The sequence below is a fragment of the Garra rufa genome, chromosome 5 (genome assembly GCF_049309525.1).
Source record: "Garra rufa chromosome 5, GarRuf1.0, whole genome shotgun sequence".
Taxonomy (NCBI): domain Eukaryota; kingdom Metazoa; phylum Chordata; class Actinopteri; order Cypriniformes; family Cyprinidae; genus Garra; species Garra rufa.
In genome coordinates this window covers 19,865,031-19,887,339 of record NC_133365.1, presented here as the reverse complement: position 1 = coordinate 19,887,339, position 22,309 = coordinate 19,865,031, and the positions used below count along the sequence as shown (strand labels likewise).

General features: G+C 39.8%; 2 protein-coding genes across 2 annotated transcripts; one reads left to right on the top strand and one right to left on the bottom strand.

Annotated features, from left to right (window-relative positions):
- Window positions 1-1,053: 1,053 nt before the first annotated feature.
- LOC141334780 (xenotropic and polytropic retrovirus receptor 1 homolog) lies at window positions 1,054-16,921 on the top strand. Its single transcript, XM_073840006.1, has 13 exons — window positions 1,054-1,150; window positions 1,232-1,428; window positions 2,424-2,576; window positions 2,671-2,751; window positions 5,226-5,307; window positions 5,535-5,722; window positions 5,813-5,992; window positions 8,149-8,317; window positions 8,537-8,728; window positions 12,582-12,742; window positions 16,041-16,177; window positions 16,570-16,755; window positions 16,861-16,921. The coding sequence occupies exons 1-13, from the start codon at window positions 1,054-1,056 to the stop codon at window positions 16,919-16,921; spliced, it is 1,884 nt and encodes a 627-aa protein (XP_073696107.1).
- A 249-nt stretch (window positions 16,922-17,170) lies between these two features.
- On the bottom strand, window positions 17,171-21,445 carry nacc2l (NACC family member 2-like). The gene is made up of 6 exons (XM_073840802.1): window positions 21,268-21,445; window positions 20,131-20,975; window positions 19,858-20,034; window positions 19,618-19,723; window positions 19,316-19,413; window positions 17,171-19,111 (listed from the first exon to the last, which is right to left on the bottom strand). The coding sequence occupies exons 2-6, from the start codon at window positions 20,924-20,926 to the stop codon at window positions 18,576-18,578; spliced, it is 1,713 nt and encodes a 570-aa protein (XP_073696903.1). The 5' UTR covers window positions 20,927-20,975; window positions 21,268-21,445; the 3' UTR covers window positions 17,171-18,575.
- Window positions 21,446-22,309: the final 864 nt, after the last annotated feature.

The window sequence follows — 22,309 nt, the reverse complement described above, 5'->3', positions numbered from 1 at the left end:
TTAAATGCTTTTTAAATGTGTTTTTTGGTTGTGGGAGAGCAGTTTGCACCAGTTCTGTAGAACAGCCCATATATGTTTCTTAAATGTTTTGTTCAACTGCTAAGGAGATAAGATGCTTTAAACAGAAAGGATGATGATCTAGAAGAAGTGTGTTTAAATGCTTAGATGACCCACTGAATTATACATGAGTTTAGTGATTCTTTGTGCTCTTGCACTGTGACTGCCCCTCCCTCCACGTCTCATACTTTCTATTGTTTTGAGGCACACACACACACACACACACACACACACACACACACACACACACACACACACACACACACACACACACACACACACACACACACACACACACACACACACACACACACCTGGAGAAACACTGAAGATCACTCAGTGCTGGTTCGGAGGTAGTCCAAATGACATTTTCTGACCACCCAGCTTTACAAATGATTCCTGAATGGAAAAAGCAATATATAAGCTATGAGGTGAGTTTGGGTTCTTGTTCATGGATACACATTTTTTATGTTTTAAACTTGTATAGACTCTAATAGTTGTAACTTATCATGATTACTTAACCAAACAAACGATGGCATGTTGTTTTTCAGACCCTGAAATCTCTGCTGAACAAGGAAGATAGACTTAACGGCAATTGTTATGGTAAGAGCATAAGCATGTCATTTTCACTGCTGAATTCTAGTTATGTGAGAGTATTTCACTATTACAATAATGTATCCTAGTCATTTGCAAATTTGCATGATTTTCACACTGTTAAAATTAGTTAAAAATGAATGCTGCCAAGGCATATTTATGACTGTCATATACAGCGGTACAATCTCATAAATTATTCCCTTTGAAATGAAATGCATGATAGATTTCGACTTTCTATGGCAGGTATCCTCACAATATCAAAGGTGAAGCAGGTCAAATGAATCATTAATAACTTTGCAAAGCTGAATGCTTAATAAGGGAAAGGATTGAGATGTGAATGGCTGTATGCAGGGAGTAAATGGATAACATTATTACTACATTTTCATTCATCTATCAGTAATAATGAAACACTTTATAGGAAACAGTCAAAGTTCTGTAACAGAAGAGTTCTTTAAAAGCTGTGAGGAAGAGCTGAACAAGGTGAACCTCTTCTATTCAGGTAGACAACTCTTACGTACTGTGTGCAGGTTGTTTACAATACATGTGCATGTATATTCACACTATTATTTCTATTTTATAGAGAAACTATCAGAAGCTCACAAGAGATTGGCAACATTTGGGATCGTAGCTCAGGAAGTTTCTGGATCCAAAGTTCAAGGAGATAATTGTGTCATCAAAGTTTTCCCACCTACCAAAAGAAGAAGAACCAATTTAAAACTAATCAAAATGGCAGTTGGTGAACTCTACCTGAGCTTAGCCTTTCTGCAGAAATACCAGGTGCTCTTTATAAATCTTGATGATTCATATTTTTAACATAGAAATGGTTTCTTCTATTTGATGACAAATAACTTTTATATAGTTTTAACTAATATATATTTTAAAATGTAATTTATTCCTGTGATGGCAAACCTGAATTTTTAGCAATCATTATTTCATTTTTTAGAGTCACATTGCTGCTCAGAAAACATTTATTATTATTTATTATTATTATTATTACTACTACTATTATTATTGAAAACAGGATTCTTTTTGAATAGAACGTTTTGAAGCATTTATTCAAAAGTCTAATCTTTTGAAATATTATAAATGTTTTGGGTTCAGCAAGATTTGTTTAAAAATATCATTTCATATTACATTTACCACATACAATGCCTTTCGAAAGTATGGGATCAGTAAAACTTTAATGTTTTTAGAGAAGTTTCTTATGCTCAAGTTCCAAAGTTCCAAAAATACAGAAAAAAAGTAATAATATGAAATATTACGGCAATTTAAAACAACAGATTTCTATTTTAATATACTTTAAAATACAATTTATTTCTGTGTAAAGTTTCACAGGTTCCACAAAAAAAAAAAAAAATAATAATAATAATAATAAAATAAATTAAATATTAAGCAACACAACTGTTTCCAACACTGATAATTAATCAGCATTTTAGAATGATTTCTAAACGATCATGTGACACTGCAGACTGGAGTAATGATGCTGAAAATTAAGCTTTGATCATAAAAACAAATTATGTTTTAAAGTATATTAAAACAGAAAACCACTATTTTAAATTGCAATAATATTTCACAATATTACTGGGGTGGGGAGGGGGGGTCAGTGATGAGCCTTGATGAGCAGAAAAGACTTCATAAAGAAAAACATTAAAAATCTTACTGATCTCAAACTTTTGAATGGCAGTCTAAATAGTTGCCAAGTACAATATTTTCCTTAACAACTAAAATGGCAGCATAAAATATGCCTAGTTGTGCTGGAACTTTTTTTCTAGGAATTCAACTACAAGTGTTTCTGCAAGATCACCATAATGTACGATGCAAAGTTTGGTTGTGAACGTGGCCTAAAATGGAGAAATGAGAGGCTTGAAACATCTCTGCTCAACACGGACAGAGGCAAATATGAACATCTCATGTCTAAACTGGAGGTGACAATGTAGCTCTGTAACCGTTTCTCTAGTTGACTCTGATAATATGTTAATTGACTGATAATTGGATGAATAACTGAATGTGATTTTACAGACGTTCATGATTCAGCTGGAAGGGGGTGACAAACTGAGAGCAATAAAAAGACTTGAAATCCCACCACTGGATAAAACGCCGGTAAGAACAAAAAGCCTCACCTGTGAAAAATGAAACTAGTGGCTCTGAATCAGTAATATACTGAATCATTGTGGCTTGTGGAACAAGCAGAACTGATGATACTCAGGTGTGGGTAATCTACCTTAACTTTTGGGTGTTAAATAATGGCACAAATACCAGTAAACTGACTACCACAAACCTTAGTAAATCACCTTGCATGATTCATTTAAATACTCACCTTCCATAAATGTTGCATCTGAACTGGAAACTCCTACAAATGCATATACATTAAGGTACAGTGGTGTGAAAAAGTCTTGGGCCCCCTTATTTTTTATTTTTTTGCATGTTTGTCACAATTTAATGTTTCAGATCAGCAAACAAATTTAAATATTAATCAAAGATAACACAAGTAAACACAACATGCAGTTTTTGAATGAAGTTTTTTATTATAGAGGGAAAACAAAATCCAAACCCACATGGCCCTGTGTGAAAAAGTGTTTGCCCCCTAAACCTAATTGGGCCACCCTTAGCTGCAACAGCTGCTATCAAGCGTTTGCGATAACTTACAATGAGTCTGTTACAGCGCTGTGCAGGAATTTTGTCCCACTCATCTTGGCAGAGTTATTTTAATTCAGCCACATTGGAGGGTTTTCGTGCATGAACCGCCTTTTTAAGGTCATGCCACAGCATCTCAATAAGATTCAGGTCAGGACTTTGACTAGGCCACTACAAAGTCTTCATTTTGTTTTTCTTCAGCCATTCAGAGGTGGATTCGCTGGTGTATTTTGGATCATTGTCCTGCTGCAGAACCCAAGTTCGCTTCAGCTTGAGGTCATGAACAGATGGCCGGACATTGTCCTTCAGGATTTTTTGGTAGACAGCAGAATTCATGGTTCCATTTATCACAGCAAGTCTTCCAGGTCCAAAAGCAGCAAAACAGCCCCAGACCATCACACTACCACCACTATATTTTACTGTTGGTATGATGTTCTTTTCTAAAATGCTGTGTTACTTTTATGCCAGATGTAATGGGACCCACAAATTCCAAATAGTTCAACTTTTGTCTCGTCAGAGCATTTCCCAAAGTCTTGGGGATCATCAAGATGTTTTCTGGCAAAATTGAGATGAGCCTTTATGTTCTTTTTGCTCAGCAGCGGTTTTCGTCTTGGAACTCTGCCATGCAGGCCATTTTTGCCCAGTCACTTTCTTATGGTGGAGTCATGAACACTGACCTTAACTGAGGCAGTGTAACTTTTGTGACCTCTTGGATGAGTCGTCGCTGTGCTCTTGGGGTAGTTTTGGTCTGCCGGCCACTCCTGGGAAGGTTCACCACTGTTCCATGTTTTCGCCATTTGTGAATAATGGCTCTGACTGTGGTTCGCTGGAGTCCCAAAGCTTTAGAAATTGCTTTATAACCTTTTCCAGACTGATAGATCTCAATTACTTTCTTTCTCGTTTGTTCCTGAATTTCTTTGGATCTCAACATGATGTGTAGCTTTTGAGGATCTTTTGGTCTCCTTCACTTTGTCAGGCCGGTCCTATTTAAGTGATTTCTTGATTGCGAACAGGTATGGCAGTAATCAGGCCTGGGTGTGGCTAGAGAAACTGAACTCAGGTTTGATAAACCACAGTTATGTTTCACACAGGGCCATGTGGGTTTGGATTTTTTTCCCTTCATAAAAAAAACCTTCATTTAAAAACTTCATGTTATGTTTACTTGTGTTATATTTGATTAATATTTACATATGTTTGATGATCTGAAACATTAAAGTGTGACAAACATGCAAAAAAATAAAAAATCATTAAGGGGGCCAACACTTTTTTTTCACACACTGTATGTCCACACCTTTTCATTGCTAATTTTTCACTGCTTGACTTTAGTTAATCCCAATCGTTTTTTAGCACCAAAAGAGCATTTGTGCTGTTACGAGCTGTTAGTGACTCTAAAAGACAGACATTAAAAGCAAAAGTCTTTAAAAGGCGTAATATTGCTTAAACAAAAGATTAAAGTGTTAGCTCATCCAAAACTGAAAACTAGTCCATTATTTACTCACCCTCAAGGCATAGGTGTATGACTTTCTTCTTTCAGGCGAATCCAATCAGAGTTATATTAAAAATTGTTTTGGCTCCTTCAGGCTTTATAATGCAATTAGCAAGTGTTTCTCTTCATCAGTCCAAAACAAGTCCAATAAAGTGCATCCATCCTGAATGAAAAGTGCCTCACACAGCTCCAGGGGGTGAATAAAGGCCTCCTGTGGTGAATTGATGCATTTTTGTAATAAAAATATTCATTTTTAAAACATAATAATCACCTTTCTCTTGCTTGAGCTCACTGTTGTACACGGATGACGTAGGACGTCGACTTTACCATTGTTCCCTGTATGTAATACTGGAACTTACTGTTCACCTATACATTTTTTTGTAACGTTTTTACAATATTTGCACAGATTTTTTTTACAGTTTACACATTATAGTCTTTTTTCTTCTGTACAAAGAAAGTCGGAGTGTGGATAATGTTTCGGATTGGCTTTGCTTGTGGCCTCATCATGGCTTTGCTCACCACTATAGCTTTCAGAGGTTAGTAAAGTCTTTCATTTCCCTTATTTCTCCCTAGACAACTGTAAACATACGATAACAATGGCATCTAATACCTGACATCCGTTTGGGTCTCAATTCTCTTTTATTAACCTCTATACAATGCAGGCAAAAATATAATTATGATAAACTGGTATTTTTCAAGTCATATGCCTCAAGTCATATCTATTTGTTAGTGCTTATGTTCTAATATCCATCTGTCTTGAAAGTGTTAAATGAAACAGACCTGGAACTCCTGAAGCCTCAGCTGCAGCTTTACAAGGGAAGTTTCCTACTGATAGAATTTTTGTTCCTGATCGGACTGAACCTGTACTGCTTTAATATATCAGAAATAAATCACACAGTCATCTTTGGACTGGATCCCAGAGATCACCTCTCATACTACCATATATTTGAGGTGAGTTAAAGTGAAATCATATATTTGAGCGTGTTTAGTAATATTGCGGTTACTGTGTTGAGACCTCATATGCTTGTCTGTGTAATGCAGATGGTCGGGGGTCTGACTGTGTGCTGGTGCACTAGTGTACTGGCTAGTCTTCATCCTCCTGTGCTGTCAGTCCCACAGCAGCTCCACCCACTACTTTTTCACAGCTTCCTCCTGTTTCTGCTACTAAACCCCTTCTCCATGTTTCACACTCGGGCTCGTCACTGGCTTATGATCACAATGGTAAGACATGACTAAGATATGATTAATGCAGGGACTTTTTGGTTTTTATTTACTCCGCTCATCTTTTTTTTTTTACATCCCAGACAGACTGTTAGTCTTTGTTTTAGTGGTGGAATTTTTCAGTAGTTTTCTCTGCAGGTTACATCAAAACACCCAGTACAAAACAGGACAGTACCTAAGTATATACTACTATGTATACTTTAGGTTCTAATATACTTTTAAAGTACTAATATATACCTTTAAGGTACTAATATAAGCCATTTAGGGGTAAGATGTACCTTTCAGTGTTTGTACTACTCCAGTGTCAGCTTTGTACCTTTTTTTGTATGTTGCCAAAATGTATTTTTCAGTGAGTCATTGAATTATTCACTCAACTGATTTGCTGATTAATTTAGAAACGAGACAAGTGACTATGGGCCTGTCCTAATAGAGGGTTTGCACTTATGTCACGGTTTGGTCAGTTACCTGGATGCGTGGCCATATTGGAGATACTCGGATGTAAACAACAGCATTGATTGCACAGTTAATGTACTACTAATTACATTGTTCTGCTAATTTATGCTGTCTAAACCACAGAAAAAATATGTAGAAGCAGCTAAATCATATAGACAATCATATTTTGACAAACTAAAGTTAATAGGTGGTAAAAATATGTACAAAAAGTATTAATTAAGATATTAACGCAACATTTCATCTGCCTGACCGGAAATGATAAGAACAAACACGAATGTTGTCAAGATTCTTGCCCTGGAAATCCTGAATCAGTTTGGTCAACCACAAACGCCTTTTGTTCCTTAGACAGTTTTTTGCACTCTTCTCCTTGATCTGTTATAACGTTTGGCAGTCTATAGTACTCCAAATGTTTTTCCTGGTCTGACCTATTAGTACAGCCAAAAATATGACAATAATTGACCATTTTTGGCAGCAATAATTAGCTAAATATGCAAGTTACATTCGGTTCAGAGGTGCTGGTTACATTCAATGTTACCAATATGGCCAATTGATGACGCATTGTGAAAACACTCTATACCCACTGTTGTGTTCTGTGCACTTGACCACTTGTCTACTTACAAGATTTTCAATTGTTCAAGTGTGTGATTATCAATGGGACAGACCTACATACATAGTGTTATAAAAACTGCAAGTAAACATTTTACAAAGCTCTTTTTACTTGTCCCTATGTAACAGACAACACAAAATGTAATTGTGGTGCTTCAATGGTAATTATTTGATAAAAAAGCAGTTGCAAGCATTTTACAAAATACATTTAGCTTACTCATCTATGTATCAATAAAATGTGCTACACTTTACATTTCACTACAAAATTATAAGTAATTTCGAAATAATTTTACTTACACTGTAAGGTTTTCCTCAACAGCAAGCAATTTCAGGCACATGAGTTCCTGAACATGATGAATGATGAGATGTATTTCTTCATAAAAAAAGTACAGAGATATAGTGTGTACTTAGTGTGCATTAAGGAAACTGAGCTTTTCCACCTGGGACAGTCTTAAGCACTTGCTTCCTCTTGCATACCCACGCTCTCAAGTAGCCCAGACCGCAAGTGTGGGTATTGGAACAGGCCCTACTCTATTGAGTAAGTCATTGAATCATTTTTTCAATTGATTAGTTCAAAAACAGATTCATTCATGAACAAAGCTCTGCTACTGTGTTTTGTGCAAAGACCAAGATTTATTCTCCATTGGATTCATTTGGACACTTTTTGTTGGCAGAGAAAAACAGACAAAAAAGTTTCAATGCTGTGAATGTGAATATAGGGCTGTGATTACTAGCAGTGGGGGGGCTATCAGTGCTATGCTGAATCCTGTCAACATTTGTGTGATATTTCTTAAATGAAGCATATATTTTTAAATACATAAATAGTATTTTTATACACATAAATTATATTTCAGAATGTTGTGGGTACAAACTGTTCTGTTTTACTCCTCCTCTATAGCCGACCTTGACAGACACTAATGTTTATGCTGAAAACTAGTCTGCATTAATAACCAGGGTATATGTATTTTCATCCAGAGCCTTGCTATCTTTCCTGTACAAAGTTTTACCAATAGTACACATTTTATCGGCAATGCTCTCAAGAGAATTCATCATCATATGAAACATCCTCATTATGCATTGAAATGTCCATATTACAGAGTAAAGTCTTAGCAGCCCCCTTCCAGCCTGTGGGCTTTACAGAATGCTGGCTAGCTGATCAATTCAACAGTCTGAGTCCTCTGTTTCTTGGCTTGAGGGATCTGCTGTGCTTCTATACCTATCAGATCAGCTGGAGAGATATGTGGTCTGACAGCTCTCTATCTGCAGGTAACCATCTAATTGCTACTTTATAATTATTTTATATTATATTATATTATATTATATTATATTATATTATAATGAAAATGGGACACAGATCAAAGTGTGTAAGTAAAATTAAGTTTTAGGACAGAATTACTTATCAAAGTTTGTAGAACTTTATGTTCCGAGAAACCTCATTATAATTCCTGTCATGTTTTCGTTGAGATTTTCTTCTGTTTGTTACAGTGAATCTAGATTGTGGATGGTATAGTATGGCTATAACCTGTCTGATCCAGTGTTTTCCACCATGGCTGAGATTTGCACAATGCCTGAGGTGCTTCTGGGACACTGGCCACACGCTACATCTTCTGAATGCAGGAAAATACTTCACTGTGTTTCTTATGGTTACATTTGCCGGCCTCTACAACATTGCCAGAGGTACACAACCAAATAAATAGATATACATATTTTCAGGAAACTTATTTGTATGAAACTATAAACTGACAAATTTAACACAGCATTTAGTGAAAACAAATTCTGAGATTGTAGATTATACAGGTGCATCTCAATAATTATAATGTCGTGAAAAAGTTTATTTCAGTAATTCAACTCAAATTGTGAAACTTGTGTATTAAATTCAATGCACACTGACTGAAGTAGTTTAAGTCTTTGGTTTTTTTAATTGTGATGATTTGGCTCACATTTAACAAAATTAGAATATGGTGGTATGCCAATCAGCTAATCAACTCAAAACACCTCCAAAGGTTTCCTGAGTATTCAAAATGTTCTCTCAGTTTGGTTCACTAGGCTACACAATCATGGGGAAGACTGCTGATCTGACAGTTGTCCAGAAGACAATCATTGACACCCTTCACAAGGAGGGTAAGCCACAAACATTCATTGCCAAAGAAGCTGGCTGTTCACAGAGTGCTGTATCCAAGCATGTTAACAGAAAGTTGAGTGGAAGGAAAAAGTGTGGAAGAAAAAGATGCACAACCTACCCGAGAGAACCACAGCCTTGATAGGGCTGAAGGCCACTGTCAAAGAAACCTGGACTTCCATACCACCTCAGCAGTGCCAGACTGATCACCTCCATGCCACGCTGAATTAAGGCAGTAATTAAATGATTTAATACTCGAGTTTTACAATTTCAGTTGATTTACTGAAATAAATGAATAAACTTTTCCACGACATTCTAATTTATTGAGATGCACCTGTATATGTAGTAGCTGTAAGCACAATATTTTAAGCATTATTTACAAAGAAAGCTTCCTGTACTTATTGAAATCTATAATCTACACTGATTATATTGGTTGTTTAGGAAGACAAACAAGAGCATAAAATGACTGATTGCACCTTTTATCTTTTGAGAACATGTTCTCACATTTTAAACAAATAACCTATTCTAAGCATAGTTAATGGTAATGCAAGCAAATATCTAATAAAACAATTAAACAATTAGTCACATGACTAATGGTGCGTTCACACCGGACGCGACTTGCACGAATAATGCCGCGTTCCAGGCAACCCGTAACCCGTGTTTTTCCAACCTTCTACCAGTGAAAGTGCACTGGAACGGCAGTCAAACCCGTGACTTCCCACTTGTGAACTCGTACTAGATCGATGTAGTCCCAGTTACGAGTTCTGACGTAACATAGCCCATGAAACAACCATGTCAGCCCTAATGGGTGCGGTGTTTATGCAAGTAGTACACGGTGGTAAAATAGAGCTTAGGACAATATAACGTTGCAATAAAATTAATATTAATATAAAAATAATAATAATTCATAAATGTGCCCAGGTAGTTTGGCTTGACTTGCCTGGAACGCTACAAAGTCGTGAGTTGTGGTTTGAAGTGGTGATTTACCAGTTAAAAAACCTGCCTGGAACGCAGCATAAATCGCGCTATTCGCGCATAGTTGGACGCTTGAACATTTAAGTTTACTCGCTTCATTCGTGCGTGAAATTCGCGTCATTTGCGCGTGACATTTACAGTGCGTTCACACTACAGCGTCAAATCCATGCTCAGTGCCGCTGGCAACGCTACAACGCCACTGCTTTGGGGTGTGTCAAATTTAGGGCAGAGCACGCCTCTGAAAAACAATGTTCACACCCTATTTACGTTCCATTGTCTTCTTTTAACGGCGGTTCGCAAACTAAACTGTAGCGTATACTAACAACATGCAAAGTACATTTACTTTTGCGTGACTTTTTCAATAATATGTGATTTCAGTTCAGTAATCCACCACTTTCGGAAACATGCGTCATAATCTTGCCTTGCCTACTTTTCACAGCGATTGGTTGTCGCCCGGCGTTTTGTGCTCGAGATTTGCATAAAGTTGAGGAATGCCCAACCTTTTGATGCTCTCAGCTGCTCTCAACGCTTTCTCCGCGCCGCTTCCAATCCCAAAATGCACCACGCGACCGTTTACGCGCAACTTCCATATGAATGAATTGAAAACGCTCGCTTCGCCCCGCTCGCTACGTGCCAGTGTGAACGCACCATTACTTCACAACAGACGCGATTCGCGTCATGGGAGGGGCTTCTGCCACTCGTCAGCGGGAAAGTAGTTGTAAAATAGGTGAATGAGCTCAATTTGCCAGCTTTAGCTTGCTTGTAGTCTCAATATGTATACATGTAGGTCAAATTGAGTAAAGAGCGTGTTTTAAAACTTACCAGATTGTCCGACCCCTTCACTCACTTTCTTCCAAGCAAGACCCTTTTTATTCCTGTTTCTATAAAAGTACAAAGATGTATCATACAGCTCCGAGTAACCACAGACAGCAACGGTGATTTTGTCACTCCGTCACTACTAGAGCAAGCTCCTGATTGGTTAACGTGGCGCGGATTTTCGCCAAAGTTCAGATTTTTGAACTCGCGCGAATGGCGCGGCAATCGCTTGAAACGCTCAATGCGCGTCGCTTCATACGCGCCACCTCATTCGCGCGTTTGGCGCCGCAGGATGGCTATTTGCGTCTTTGCATTGACTTAACATGTACATCACTCGCGCTTGCCGCTTCATTCGCGTCCGGTGTGAACGCACCTTAAAGGTCCCATATTGTACACATTTCTGGAGGTTTATTTTAGTTGTTGATGTCCTTAAGAATATATGTTTGCGGTATAAGTGCCAAAATCCATCTCAATATATTTTTACAGCTCCTTTTTTAGGAGCTCTGTCAAAAACAAGTCGATTTTGGCCCATCTAATTAATATTCATGAGCCTCTCTTCTGATTGGCCTGTTGTTTTCTGAGTGACGCACAGCCAGGCCAACCACAGTTAACTACGGTCATGTATGCTTTAGCCGAGCCTCAGCCCAGAGCCATAGAGAGAGCCTAGCCTGCTGATACTCAACAGGATATTTCAGAATGATCATTAATGTGTTTTCTTTTTCAAACACCGAATGCAGTAAGCTACATAACTGTTGCTTTAGTAAAGCCCCTTTCACAATGCTCGCTGATTCTGGAAAATTACGGGAACGAGCGCTGTGTGAACAAAAGCCAGAACCATAAAGGCAGTGTTGTAGTGATGATGCACGTTATCATGCGACTCTTCACAACGAAAAAATACGTGCAAAGTGGAATGAAGCGCAAGCGGCGATCGGGCAGAGCCAGCTCCTCACTATCAGCGCTGAAGCACAGTTTGTTCAGGTTAGTTTCAGTTTAGTGAAACGTATGTGTCGCATTACATCTCACATTCAAACGTCACATGTCTTTATGGGTTGTGTGTAAAGCACACACAGATTCCGGAAAACAACTGTGAATGAACCAAATCAAACAACTCCGGAACAAATCATGGGACACATTATCCGTGTATTTACCGGAATCGCTGTGTGAAAGAGGCTGAAGTTGACGTGCCAGTGGTCTCTTATATTCACATTGTTCTGAAGCCCGTGCAGTGATGTAGTTTCAACATCTATGACTGAACAGGGTTTTCTCGACTTGTTTTCGTGTTGTTGTTGCTTAGCAATGTTATGGACACGATATTGTCTGGGTTTGACAAAAGGAGGGTGGGACGGTGGTCGGTGCTCAGGGTGGTGACTGAGTAGATCGGACGTCACATCTTTGCGGAAGTCACAGTGGCTCGTGAAAATGAACAGCTACTTTAAGCAGGCTGTGTGCAGTTTACTGTGGATTGACTGTTTTGAAACTCATATGGTAGTTACATAGCCCCTAGACCTCAGTTATCATGAAAAAAAAGCCAGGAAATTTCGATTTTGACAATATGAGACCTTTAAGATAATAAAGGACCTTGAAGTGTGATAATGCTCAGTCTGTGTGTGTGTGTGACAGAGAGATCTGCTCCGCTTGTGGAAGGGAGGATATACCTGTATATATGGGCCATGGCTACCTGTACAGGTGTTCTAGTTACAGTGAGTTGGGATTTAAGGATGGACTGGGGATTGCTTCAGGGAAATGGCCTGCTAAAAGACGAGTTGGTGTTCTCCCAACAGGTAAGAGTTATACACTTCTAACACAATTTTTATAAACAGTTTTTTGGTTTTGAACTGGAGATTGTCTTTGTTAGTATATGCTGTATTGTAGGAATGGTTCACCCTAAATGTTTGGTCTTATCTTCATACAAAGCTATAGTATCGCTTCAGAATATAGTGTATGAGTCATATGGAGTAGAAGATTATTTATTTATTTATTATTTATTTATTTACTTTACAGTTATTAACAGAAATATGGTTGTAAATTTGACCTGTTGGTGGCGCTAGAGATTTTGCGATAGAGACTCCAAACTTGCTGTGGTTAATGATGAGACTGTACTCTATCCATAATGCTATATTTAATAACTTTCCCACAAGCAGTTCTATAAGATTCACAACAATACACTAAATTGTTTGAAAACTACAGCATTGTACTACAAAATTCAAAATGGTCCACCCTCAAAATGGCTGACATAGGATAATTAGGTATCAGTTAATTCAGTATGCCGCATAACGAATCTAACAAGATCACTCTGGCCAAACTGTTTATAAATTATAAACAAAAAATGTCCAAATTGAATATCTTTTGACTATTAGGTGGTGCTGTGCTGAAACCATTCATGTGCCCTCAGGTCATGCTCAGTATAACACTTACCAAGTTTGGTCCGAATTCTCTAAAGCATTGCTAGGACATAACCTCATGTCCATTTTTGCATGAATTTCATCAAATTTGTTAACATGAAAACAAGGGGAAAAGAGAGAAAAATTATTTTGATTTTAGACTTTACAGTTCAAAAGTTATTAGCAGAAATATGATTGTAAATTTGACCTGTTGGTGGCGCTAGAGAGTTCGAGATAGAGACTCCAAACTTGCTGTGGTTAATAAGACTGTCCTCTAGCCATAATGCCAAATTTGATAACTTTCCCACATGCAGTTCCATAAGATTCATAACAATATGCTAAAGCGTTTGAAAAATACAGCATTGTACTAGCCTGGCAAGCCAGACCCACATAAATGTAGGGTCTGGGCACTCTCCATAGACAGGGCTCAACCGGAGGGGTGGGATAAACGGTTGTCTTTCAAACTCCTCTCCACGCAATAGGATAGCGCTACAACCAATCAGAGACGTAGTCGGTCGGGTGACGTAGTCAGAGCGACGAAGATTTTTAACAAAAATCAGTGCACTGTGCAGTCTGTCAGCCAAATAATAGACATAGATGGGCACTAAACCTTTAAAAGTAAACATGCACAGACAAATCCAAATTACACCCTGCGGCTCGTGATGATACATTGATGTCCTAAGACATGAAACGATCGGGTTTTGCAAGAAAATGAACAGTATTTATATCATTTTCTTTTTACCTTTGATACACAGCCACGTCCATCCGTCATGAGCACGAGTTTAGCATATCTATGATTCGACTCGTCACATGTGGACGCGCTCTGGTGTAGTATACGCAAACACCGGAAGGGGAAATCGGTGAAAAAGTCCAGGATGAGTTTGCGCAAGCAAACGTAATCTTTTAGCTTTAAATGGGTTTGAACAACCAGGACAAGCGCAAGTAATTACCATTTTGAATAGCCGCTATATCCACAATCTCTTGTGCTGTGTAAACAATGAGTGTCGTATACAAGCCACAGATCGCTTCCGGTGTTTGCGTATTCTACACCACAGCGCGTTCAGATGTAACGAGCTCCTGCTCAGGACACATGGACGTGGCTGTGTATCAAAAGTAAAAAATTATATAAATACTGTTCAGTTTTCCACGCTTAATTCACGGAACCAGGAATTCATGTCTGACGGAATTTATGGTCGCAGGTCAGTCGTCATCATGTTAAGCCCGCCCACCGACTCGTGATTGGCCCGGTACATCTTGGATTTTTCGGAATTTTAAGTGAATTGAGAGTAACTAGACTGACCTTGGAAGCAAATGTAATTTGCTGCCGCTAGGGGCGCGTCTAGATTCTAGGCTAGCATTGTACTACAAAATTCAAGATTTTCCAACCGTAAAATAGCTGACATAGAAAAATTGGGTGTTGTTTGATTTGCTCTGAACCGAACAAGAACACTTATGAATATTTGGTCAAAAATGATAAACAATTATTTGTTCAGAAATGATAAACAAAAATGTAATTTTAATATCTTTTCACCATTAGGTGGCGCTGTGCCGTAACTACTCGTGTGCCCTCAGTACATGCTTGGTGTAACACGTAACAAGTTTGGTCAGAATCCTCGAAAGCGTCAATTTTTGCGTGAATTATTTCAAATTCATTCACACCAAAATAAAGGGAAAAGAGGGAAAAAGAATTTCGGAGGGAAAAAGAATTTTGCTTCTAGACCTTATGGTTTAAAAGTTATTAGCAGAAACATGAGTGCAAATTTGACCTCTTGGTGGCGCTAGACAGTTTGAGATAGAGCCTCCAAATTTGCTATGGTTAATATTGAGACTGTAGATCTGTGTGCCATATTTCATAACTTTCCTGTAAGTGGTTCTATGGGCTGCCATATAGACCATAGACAGAAAAGAAGAAAATTGTTACTTACAGAAGCGTTTTCCATTGACAGAAAACTTATCTTGTAATGTTTATTTTAGATCTTGAACTGTAAATTGTGATTTTACAAGCAGTTGAAACAAAAGTTTACCAACCCCAATATGAAGTTATTGATGAAAAAAGACCACTACTTTACAGTGATTTTCAAGTATAAAAATTACAGTGAACTATATACTTCAGGTATAAGTGTTTTGCTATTTAGGCTAGTTTAATTGGTCATTGAGCTATTTTTAATTGGTTAATAGTTAGGATTTGTTACACAAATCTGGCAACCCTGCTGACATCCCCAATCCTTATAGACTTTCACTGTATTAAAAGTGACCAGGATATCATTTTATAAGAAATAAAGGTTTATGGTTTGAGTTATGATGGTTAATAAAATTGACATTTTACACATTTTGGGTGAACTTTTCCTTTTCACATTCCCATAAATGTCTATCACATTGTACAAAAATGTGATATTAAATCTCAATCTAGGTTAGAAAAGCTTTGAGATACCAGTGTACTAAACCCTTTGCGCTGTCAACATTTAAGATCCAGCATAGGTATTATTTAGTCAAATTGACCATACATGACAAATCACAGCTCCAAAGTCACAATTTGATGTTTGTGATTTAGTCTTGTTTTGACAGTGACAGTGACAGTGACAAGCATTTTACATTGACATCTTGTGAAGTTTCAGCCTGAAAAGTTGGCATTAAATCTCTGTCAGAGGCTATATCAGCGCTTCAATATTCTTTAATATTGAGAGATGTGCTCTTTCAGTCATACTACTATGCAGCCATGCTAGCGGATGTGCTGTTGCGGGTCTCCTGGGCTATAAATATCCTCCTGGCTCAGATGAAGGATTCAGCTGCAGCTGCCACAGCAAGTGCCCTGCTGGCACAACTGGAAGTCCTCAGGTTAGATTTCAGTCACACGCTCTAAGCAGCAAGACAGCAGTATGGAAACTTGTAATCCAGGATGATCAGCGCAAATTACATTTTGCTGTAATTTAAATTTTAGAGTAGCTGCTGACTCATAGGAGAAATTTTCAGGATTACATTGTGCTTTAAGCAATCCGTTTATAAACTGTAAAAAAGATTATTAGACTGTATTTGACAAAAAAAATATTATTTCAGTCTTTCTATTTCAAAGCGTTGCATTTAATTCAATGTGTTAGTTGCGTTTTCATTGTAATTATTTGTGAAATTTGCTAGCAGTTTCTAAGTAAACATTGCTTTTTTGACTATTTAGCGGAATATTTATTATTTGATGTATTCATCTCCTTAAATGTTTCTTTTTGTTCGACCAGACGTTTTATTTGGAATCTCTTTCGGCTAGAGAACGAGCAACTGAAAAACTGCGAGAGATGTTGTGCTGTTCGTGATTTCTGCAACATCTGGAGGCATCTGGAAAAAGATCAGGATGTGCTATCGAAAGATCATCACAAAATCATCACACGTACCACAATATGCTGTTTACCTCGCCCCAATCACAGGTTATTTTTTGGGCAGCTGTGGAATATGTTCCATCTTAGTAGTTTAATAATTCAAAGAACATAGTCAATGATATCTGGAAAATGAACAATGTTATTCTTTTGCAGGGTAAAGGAGACAAAACTGCCTGTTAGAGGAACAGATGCAGAGATTGATCCATGTATTTAAGGAAGAAAATCTGTATGACTTGAACAAAATTTAGTTTAAGATATTTGAGTAATACAGGTAGGCAAATGAGATGTTAGATAAGAAAATTATAATCCTATTAACAATAATGAATTCTGTATCTATCTCTGTTCATCTAGACCTGTATTTGATGCATTCAAGTAAAACTATGCTGATGTTTTCATGTTTCATCCACGCTAAATCAATTACATTGTAAGTCCTTTTTAACAAACAATAATAGGCATAACCTAATTATCCCTCAAAATAATCCTTTCCTTTATTTCGCTTCCAAAAACAATCATACAATCACGTTTCAAATGTCCAGACCAGCTGATATGCAAAAAAACAGGCAAGCATTTACTATACAGCAGCTTGAGAACAAGAGTAAGATTAAAAAGCTTGAGAGGGAAAACTGAGAGTCCAGGCTGCTCTCTAGAGAACTGTTGTTCTCTGTTCAGCTTCCCTTACTGTACTGAACTCAGCAGTCCCACAGTCAGCTTTGTACATAGCAACCCCACTGTCCCTGCTAGAGTCAAAGCAGTATAGTTGATTTCTGAAGCATGTAAGTCATGTTATATTAAGGAGAGCCTTTGTCCTTCACTTGTTTTTGCCATGCAAAAGTCCATGATCCATTTGTTTCTGTAATTGGCAAGAGTATTTAGTCAGAAATGCCAGAGCTTATGCATCACATGCTTTCATAAAAAACGCACTGCAGTTTGCCTTAATGTACTGGGCTTGTATATGTGCCGGTATTTACGTATGCTTCATTTAAATGGCTTCATTAAAGATCCTTACAATTTCTTAGACGGTCGTGCTCAGATGTTTGCATACCCCTTGGGGAATCAGTAAGACATGTAGTGTTGTTTAAAAATTAGATCATAAAATTGTTTTGTTTTTTTAGCAATTTAGTACTGCCCTGAAGAAGCTGCATAACAGATATTTGTGTGTATTTCACAAGAAAAAATAAATAAATTACAAAAAAATCCTAATCAGACGTTTACATACCTTTGATTCTTAATATTATAAGTTGCCTCAAGCATCAAAACAAGTTTTGCACGAGTCCCTCAATTGTCCAGAGCAGGAAAACTGGATATTATATAGCTACTGTAGGGAAGAACTCAAATGTGCAGAGCATGCTGGGAAACCAAATAACTTTTGGGACCTGGAGGCTTCGTCAAAAACAGCTTAACTGCTCAGGACAAAACAGAAACTCATGCACAACTATCACAGAAGTCCTACAAACATTCACTGATGCTTGAGGAGGCAAGGTATGATATTAAATTCCAAGGGTGTGTAAACTTTTGAGAAGGATCGGTTGTATAAATTAAATTTTTTTTGTCTTGTGGAATAACTGTAAATACCTCTCAAATAGCTTCATAAGGTGAGGAATAAACTAAAATGGAACAATTATGATCCCTTATTTTTAAAACAAGGATTTTGTAGATTCTGCATGGGGTAGGTAAACTTGTAATCACAACTGTATTTAATAAAGACGTTTTTCAGTCTGTCCTGGAAAAAATGTTATATGTCCAGTTCCCATGATCATGCAGCTTTAATGTAATGTTCAGTGGCATGAGAGATTCGCCTTTACTGATAGTGATCCTTTTTGGTGTGAGAAGCTGCAGACCAGTTTTTTAATAGTATGAAGTGGAGGAAGTCACTCATCGTCTTTTGGTGGTCTCTGTCTGTTCTGTTCCTCTCTCTGTGATCTGGGGCTGCTGGTTGCACGCTCTTTCTCCCCTTTCTTGCTGGCAGGGTTGAGGGCGAGCACACTGGCCGCTCTCTCGGGGCTCTCCGGAAGCCTTTCAACTTCCTGCGGGGTGTCTGGCTCTTTGGCTCGGCCTGGCTCAGTCTTGGCTTCTTCACCTTTTTGGGACCTCTCTTCCATATTGAAGTGAGAGCCATTCCTCAGTGTCTCTCTGCAGTCTCCATAGAGATGCTGCTCCAGAGTCAGATTTGATGCTGCCAGGTGTTTGAACTCTGACTCAAAGGGAAAGCCACCGCCTGGCTGGGTAGCTCCTTCCACCTGGCTCAGGACCGCAGTCCCCCTGTACACCTCGATCGCCTCTGGAAGCATGGACTTGATCTTAGGGAGCCAGCGCTTGCGAACTCTCCGGGCGTTGGTGCACATGTCTGCAGCGATCACATTCATCTCACTTTCTTTGAAGTTTGGGGCAAAGTTCTGACAGTAGACTAATGATAAAAGAGGGAGAAAAAGGGAATATTAATGCTTCAAGTTGACATTTAAATTATTTCACTTCCACACTGTAACATATTGTATCACGAAAAGGGGACACTGGAGGCAAGGAAAGTTTTGATGAAAGATTTTGACAAGACTTTTAAACCTATGAATCATGCACACCAAAACCAGAAATATACATTAAAAGGGTCACTCACGTTTCACTGTGTTGAGTATACGACTGTCCAGTGGTTTGCGATTGGGATCACAGTTGGAGGAACGTATTCCAGTCCCACAGCTGTCAGCCAGTGTGTTCCTGCAGTCAAAATACCATAGTCAACCACTGGAGGGCACACACACAATATTTTTTCAAAACACCATGCGCTCCTTATAGTTATCAAACACAATATACTGAAACATTTGAATGTGAGGACATTGATTCCATCTCTGCTTGGCTATTTTTACTGCAGAACGGAGACATTGTACAGATACGCATACACACATCTGTAAGGTTTTAGACCTGTCAAAAAAAGCAGCAAGAAGGCGCCTCAGCAAGACTTTGTGTTTGACCCCGGCGCAGAGGTGACAGTTCATCAGCTGCCCACGAGTCATGAAGACACCAGATCCTTCCCCAGCACCAACAACAGAGAAACAAGGAGACCTTAGCTCTGAATCAGTGACTCAAATGACTCAGTCTGAACTGATAAATAATTCAGATGGACATGGAGTTTCAGACAGGCTGCTATTATTCAGGCCTCACCTGCAATCAGCTCCAGCCTCTCTCCAGGGTCGCCCTCTGTGTAGAGAGCGGGGTGGCAACGGTAGCCGATCTGGCTGATGAGTCCGGCAGGCAGAGCCTCTCTGTCTCCTCCTAACAGCACACAGAAACGGTTCTCCAAGGACAGAGGCAGGGAGGACACCTCCATCTTCTCTTGCACTGGGAAGAGAGACAACAGATCACACTCACAGGGATAAATCCGTAGTGTTTCGAGCTGCAACGGAGCAAATGAGAAGTCCACTAAAAGACATTTACTGCTATAGATCCCGGACGAGCCCCCGAAGATCTTCCCGTTGGTCAGGCTCTCGTACGAGTCGTCTTCGAAGTCCTCCTCCTCGTTTTGGTGTGAAGTTGGGCTGTCTGTGGTCGGGAGGCTGGAGGCACCGGGACTGGCGTGATCTCGGGTCGAGTGCTCGTAAGCGTGCATCACAGGAATGACCCCGTTCACGCCTCCACTTGTGTAGAAAAGAGTGCCATTCCTCAAAGATCTGACCCTTGGTCCCCTGTCCTCCTCGGAGTGCTTCAGCTCCCCGTTCTGAGCACACACCGGGGTCTCCAGCTTCTCTTCCTTGATCTTGCAGACAGTTGTGGGCTGGTCGCCTAGCAACAGGGAGGAGTTGTTGTTGTTTGGGCTCGGGGGATCGTCTGTGGCAGATGTCTGCGAGTCACAGTATGGAGCGCTGGCCTTGAACATGAGGTCCATTCCTCGCTCTACGATGTTCTGGATCTGAAGGTAGCCTGCGGTGTACATGACCATCAGCTGATCGCTGGCACTCACCGTCATCCGGCCCGTGTAGCAGAAGGATAGGATCTGCTGGAAGCAGGACGGGGCCACGGACGAGGGCAGCTCAAAGAGCGTCTGGGCACTACCGCTGAACAGATCACGGAAGTAGAGGCTGCTGGCCGCCAAAACGGCACGGTGGGCCTTGAAGGCCTGTCCGTTGACCATGATGGCCACATCGCAGTGCTGGCCCAGCAGCCGCTGTTCGTTCAGGCTGTCCAGAACAGTGCTGCCGAAGTTTGGAATCTCCATGTGCAGGAGCTGAGACATAATGCCCGTTTCAGATCTCTGGAGAAGACAGGATGTTCTCACCAGACATCTAAGACAGCAGAAAGTCAAAATGAAGGTGGACCAGCTTAATGAGGTAACAAACAGAAAATGACTAGATTCAAAAGTCACACAATGTTTATCTGGTGCAGACACAGCAGAAAAATGCGACAGAAATGCTGCACAGCAACTCCCTTGGTAAACAGCTCTCTTCACCCCAACATTACTAGAGTCTGCATGTTTGGCAACTCAGCATAAGCTTGCCTGGAGTATTCAAAAGAAGCTGAAAAGTGACCCACAATCCCACCCGCCCACCCTCCCTCTCCACCCCGCCACTACCTGACCTCTATAGCAGAATCTTCCGAGATGAGAGAGAGAGAATGCAGGCAGGCTCCTCACAGCAGCTCAGCATGAGGAAAGGTAGCTTGAGAAGCAGAGAGATACGTCTCAATCCGTCCGCTTCCTCCCCGTACAGGACTGAGCCAGCGAGAGGGAAAGCAAGCGTCTGTGTGCAATCGATGCACCATCTACTGTATGTCACAGAAAGGGGGAGAGAGGCTATAGGCACAGACACAGAGACTAGGGAGAGAGGGGGAGGGAGTGAGACTGAAGGAAAGTCATTTAAGGACACAGAGTGAGAGAGAGAGATCGAGCGAGAGAGAGAGAGAGAGACAGAGAAAGAGAGAGAGCCTGATGCGGATAACTGCCCTGCAGAGAGTAAACGTGTTCATGTGCGATGGAGACAAAAGACAGGCAAGACAGAAAGAGAGAGAGAGAGAGAGCAATGGCTCACTTTTATTTGAGCGTCAACACACGAAGAATAGACAAGAACGGGAGCGTGCGCCCCGCATGCACCAACCCGAATCCGTCCAGACACGTAATCCATCAGAAGCCGTCTCTGCCATGATCGGCTCCGTGCTCAGGATTATTTACATTAAGGGCAGACAAATGGTGTGTGCCAGGAGAGCAGCTCTGCATTGCAGTCCCTGTCACAGGCTGGCATGCTCAGTACAGAGTCTGCATACCCAATCAGATGTGCCAACACGGCATCAGACAGATACTCAACCGATAAGAGAAAGAAAAGAGACTCAGCCTCAAAGCTGCCCTGAATGTCAGATCAGTACATCAAACCGAGAACCATTTTAAGGCAGATGGCTGAAAGACTGTAGTGTGCAAGTAAGAGTTGAGTACAGAGCAGTGGGGCAGTAAAGCAGCGTCTCAGCAAAGTGGGGAAGAAGGCGCTATGCTTCTGTCTCTGATTCGCTGGCTTTTAATGCTGAGACGCCGACGGGCTACGGCGTGAGTCAGCGCTATTAGAGACAAACTGACGTGTTCCAGTCTTCTGTCTAATATTAACAGCAAAAAATTATAATAAATCGATAAAGT

Bases quoted from the DNA above. Each gene is read 5' to 3' on its own strand.
- nacc2l (XM_073840802.1), bottom strand. From the start codon at position 20,926: ATGTCTCAGCTCCTGCACATGGAGATTCCAAACTTCGGCAGCACTGTT. The intron at 19,414-19,617 runs GTCTAAAACCTT...TTTTGACTGCAG, and splicing joins CTTGCTGCTTTTTTTGACAG to GAACACACTGGCTGACAGCT. The intron at 19,112-19,315 runs GTGAGTGACCCT...TTTTATCATTAG, and splicing joins TATACTCAACACAGTGAAAC to TCTACTGTCAGAACTTTGCC.
- LOC141334780 (XM_073840006.1), top strand. From the start codon at position 1,054: ATGAAACACTTTATAGGAAACAGTCAAAGTTCTGTAACAGAAGAGTTC. The intron at 1,151-1,231 runs GTAGACAACTCT...TCTATTTTATAG, and splicing joins GGTGAACCTCTTCTATTCAG to AGAAACTATCAGAAGCTCAC. The intron at 8,729-12,581 runs GTACACAACCAA...TGTGTGTGACAG, and splicing joins CCTCTACAACATTGCCAGAG to AGAGATCTGCTCCGCTTGTG.